Source organism: Primulina tabacum, chromosome 1 (genome assembly GCF_025594145.1).
Source record: "Primulina tabacum isolate GXHZ01 chromosome 1, ASM2559414v2, whole genome shotgun sequence".
NCBI lineage: Eukaryota > Viridiplantae > Streptophyta > Magnoliopsida > Lamiales > Gesneriaceae > Primulina > Primulina tabacum.
Genome location: NC_134550.1, coordinates 4,698,976 through 4,703,735, shown reverse-complemented (window position 1 = coordinate 4,703,735; position 4,760 = coordinate 4,698,976). Strand labels below are relative to the sequence as shown.

Here is a 4,760-nt window from a genome sequence, read left to right as displayed (position 1 = left end):
GCATGTTGAGTCTGAGGTTTCCAATGTGAGGCAGTCAACTCGAGACAGAAGACCACCAGGTTGGCTTTCAGATTATGTCACTGAAAGCAATCATATTGTCTATTATCAGAGGATGGTGAGCCATCGAGTTTCCACGAGGCTACTCAAAGCTCGGATGTATCCTTGTGGATGATAGCAATGCAAGAAGAGTTGGAGGCATTAGACATAAATAAAACTTGGGATCTTGTTACACTACCACAAGGAAGGAAAGCCATTGGTAACAGATGGGTCTATAAGATCAAGCGTGATGGCAATAACCAAGTGGAGCGGTATCGTGCTAGATTGGTGGTAAAAGGGTATGCTCAGAAAGAAGGCATTGACTTCAATGAGATATTTTCTCCTGTGGTTCGGCTTACAACAGTCAGAGTAGTGTTGGTATTATGTGCGGTGTTTGACCTACATTTAGAACAGCTAGATGTGAAAACGGCATTTTTTCATGGAGATCTTGAAGAAGAAATTTATATGCTCCAGCCAGAAGGTTTTGTGGAAAAAGGCAAAGAGAACTTGGTTTGTAGGTGGAACAAATCTCTGTACGATCTCAAACAGGCGCCGAGGTGTTGGTACAAGAGATTTGATTTATATATCATGAGCTTTGGATACAACAGACTGAGTACAGACCCTTGTACATATTTCAAGAGGTCTGGTGATGATTATATTATCTTGCTGTTGTATGTAGATGACATGTTGGTAGCAGGCCCCAACAAAGATCAGGTCCAAGGATTGAAGGTACAATTGGCTAGGAAATTTGATATGAAGAACTTGGGACCAGCAAACAAGATTCTAGGGATGCAAGTTCACCGAGACAGAAGTAACAGAAAGATTTGGCTTTCGTAGAAAAATTATTTGAAGAAAGTCTTGCAACGCTTCAACATGCAAGATAGTAAGCCAATATCGACCCCTCTTCCTGTTAACTTCAAGTTATCCTCCGAGATGTGTCCTAGCAGTGAAGCAGAGATGATGGAGATGTCTCGAGTACCATATGCATCAGCAGTGAGAAGTTTGATGTTCGCCATGATCTGTACAAGACCGGACATTGCTCAAGCAGTGGGAGCAGTTAGTCGGTATATGGTGAATCCTGGACGAGAGCATTGGAGCACTGTTAAGAGGATCCTTAGATACATTAAGGGTACCTCGAATGCTGCATTATGTTATGGAGGATCGGATTTTACACTCAGGGGCTATGTCGATTCAGATTATGCAGGTGATCCTGATAAAAGGAAATCTATTACTGATTATGTGTTTATACTTGCGAGGGGAGCAGTAAGCTGGGTTTCAAAACTGCAGACAGTTGTGGCGTTATCTACAACAGAGGCAGAATACATGGCAGTTACTCAAGATTGCAAGGAGGCAATATGGATTAAAAGGTTATTGGAGGAGATCAGGCCCAAACAATAAAATGTTTCTTTGTTTTGTGACAGTCAGAGTGCCTTGCACATCGCAAGGAATCCAGCCTTTCATTCCAGGACAAAACACATTGGAGTACAATTTCACTTTGTGCAGGAAGTAGTAGAAGAAGGAAGTGTGGATATGCAAAAGATTCATACAAAGAATAACATAGCTGATTTTCTGACCAAGCCATTGAACACTGATAAGTTTGAGTGGTGTAAATCCTCAAGTGTTCTAGCGGAAACGTAAGCAACAGGGAATCGCAAGATTGAAAAGATGTGTGGAGATGTGTTTGATTCTCAATCAAATCTCCAAGTGCGAGAAATGTCGGCAAATAGGAAAGTCAATAAATGCAACAGACAAGTGGGTTGGCATTTTTGACTGATTATTTCGGATGGAAGACGGAAGGCAGAAGACGCGTTTTATACGCGTCTTCACACGTACAATAGGCTCTATAAATAAAGCTCCCCCCTTCATTTTAAAATCATCCATTCTTCGAGTTTTCTCTCATCTTATAAGCATTTGAGTGCTTAATTTTATAATATTTGTGAGGTGTTTTGTTCTCCTGTATTAAGAGAGTGTCTGTTCTCTTTGGAAACACAGTGAGTGAGTTGTACACCACAAAATATTATAGTGGAATTCTTTTCATCTTGCCCGTGGTTTTTACCCTAATAATTTTTAGGGGTTTTCCACGTAAATCTCGGTGTCCAGTTTATTCTTTATTTTCGAGTTTTATTATCTCAAATTCCGCACGTGGGACCAACATTTATAACTCATATTTTATCACAATATTTTGATAAGATACATGATATAAAAGAAGTCATTCAATGAAATATGAATAAGGCCTAGAACAAGATACCATCCGAGGTTTGCACTGAAAAATAATATTGTACGTTGAAGTTTTGGTACAAACGTTCTTATTTTAAACTTTGAAATAATATAAATATTGATGCTCCAATTAAATATAAAGGCACGATTTAGAAGAAATCAAGCATACGTATGGTGTCAAATTTTAATATAATGATGAAAAGAATTGTAGTTTCACCGAACTAATTAACAATTACTAAATAAAATTATTTAAACTATTGTTAACCTACAGTAAAAGAGCGAGTAATTACATTAACTAAAATAAATTTAATAAATAACTAAATTTCCACACCACGCAAGTAAGATAGCAAATGATGTTAAAAGTATAACATTTATTGATTCAACCAAAATAGATAAACAATTTAAAGTAAAGTGAGTTGCTTGGAATCTTTTTTGGTGGCTGATCCCTTGCTTTCTCCTGGACTTTCTTTCATTTTTCTGCACAAAAATTCTTCAAAGCAGCCCTCCGATCCTCACTCTTCTTCCTTGTGTGTAGAGTTAGTTATTCTCCCTCGTGAAAGCTTCTCCTTTTTTCAATTCAATTTTTTTCCCTATTAATTGGGCCTGCTGTTGAGAGTTAGAACCCATAAACCTCAGAATCCATCACGTTAAATCATTAAAAATTTGACTGAAAACTTAAGCGGAAGCGTACCTGAAGCCATAATCCCGAATTCTTTAGAACGTGTCTTGATCTTCCAGATCTACGCGCTCTTTCCTTGAGAGAATCCTTTAGTTTCTCTTCAGAACTATTTTTTTAATGTGAGAGAGAATAGTGAAAGTGATAACGCGAGATCTGGAGACCATAACCCATATTTATAGATAATGTTTATTAATATCTTCTTATATTTCTGTTTTAGCCCATCATAAAAATAGAAATTACACTTATGTCTCAACACATTAAAGGCCCACAACCCATTAGATACATTAAAGCCCAATAACCCGGAATATTAATTGATCACTTTATTTTGGGCTTAACTTAATAGACAACCCACAACACATAATTATTCATATATAAGCCCATATAAATAAATTGATCCAACAATCTCCCACTTGGGCTATATGTGCAACTTTATAATTATGTTTGTGAAAATAACCTTATGAGCTCGAAATTGTTGTCATTCCGAAATGTATCTATAACCAATCCGTTCCATCAATCACATCAACATAGGATCAAAGCAGTCTTCGCTACATTCAAGGTAACTAGACCCATCAATGGTCACATATGCCAACACAACTGAATGACATGGATCGTGAAGTGGATGTGTAGCATGGAAATTTCATGCAATGTGACCGTAACATGCCTATTTCCAACTGGTCCTCCCTTTAACCTTATTGAGATCAAACTTTAAATAATAACCAGATTGTAACTTAACTTGAAATTTATTTCTGCAGAAAATAAATTTACATAACTTTAACTAAAAATGTCTACAACTGAAAAGCATTTAAATTAGCAAACTCCCACTAAAACTGAATTTCCTCAATTGACATAACACACATACTAGCAGTGTGCTCATGAAACTGTTTGGGTGGTAGTCCCTTAGTAAACGGATCCGCAACCATGGAGTTTGTACCGATATGCTCAATATACAACTTTCCACTCTGAATTTTTTCTTTAACAACCAGAAACTTGATGTCAATGTGTTTTGAATTCGTCGATCTCCTGTTGTTATTGGAATACATAACTGCTGATTTATTGTCACAATGTAATCTTAGTGGCCTTTCGATGCCATCAACAATGTGCAGTCCCGTGACAAAATTTTACAGCCATATTCCATGATTGGATGTCTCATAACACGCTACAAACTCAGCTGCCATGGTGGAAGAGGCTATAAGTGACTGTTTAGCACTCTTCCAGGAAATGGCACCTCCAGCAAGGAGATAGATGTAGCCCGACGTAGATTTCATACTATCTTGGCATTCAGCAAAATCGGAGTCACTATACCCAATGATCTCAAGCTGATCCAACCTCCGATATGTGAGCATGTAATCTTTTGTTCTCTGTAGGTACCGTAAAACCCTTTTGACCGCTTTCCAATGTTCCACTCCTGGATTACTTAAATATCGTCCCAACATTCCTGTCACGTACGCAATATCTGGACGTATACAAACCTGAGCATACATCAGACTCTCCACTGCAGATGCATAGGGAACCTTCTGCATTTCTTTTTCCTCAAAATCATTCTTTGGGCATTGTTTGAGACTGAATTTGTCTCCCTTAGCCACAGGGGTATCTGTTGGTTTACAATCTTGCATCCCGTATCGCTTGAGAACTTTCTCGATATAGCCTTTCTGAGATAATCCAAGAATACCCCGAGAACGATCCCGATGTATCTGAATACCCAGTACAAAAGATGCATCACCAAGATCCTTCATCTCAAAATTCTTAGCTAGAAATCTCTTAGTTTCATGCAACAACTCTATATCGTTGCTAGCGAGCAGAATGTCATCAACATATAAAACCAGAAAAA

At 37.9% G+C, this 4,760-nt stretch overlaps 1 protein-coding gene across 1 annotated transcript; it reads right to left on the bottom strand.

Annotated features, from left to right (window-relative positions):
- Positions 1 to 4,050: 4,050 nt before the first annotated feature.
- Positions 4,051 to 4,413, bottom strand: LOC142556535 (secreted RxLR effector protein 161-like). The gene has a single exon (XM_075667999.1). The coding sequence runs from the start codon at positions 4,411 to 4,413 to the stop codon at positions 4,051 to 4,053; it is 363 nt and encodes a 120-aa protein (XP_075524114.1).
- Positions 4,414 to 4,760: the final 347 nt, after the last annotated feature.

Coding starts and splice junctions, on each gene's coding strand:
- LOC142556535 (XM_075667999.1), bottom strand. CDS start 4,413: ATGTATGCTCAGGTTTGTATACGTCCAGATATTGCGTACGTGACAGGA.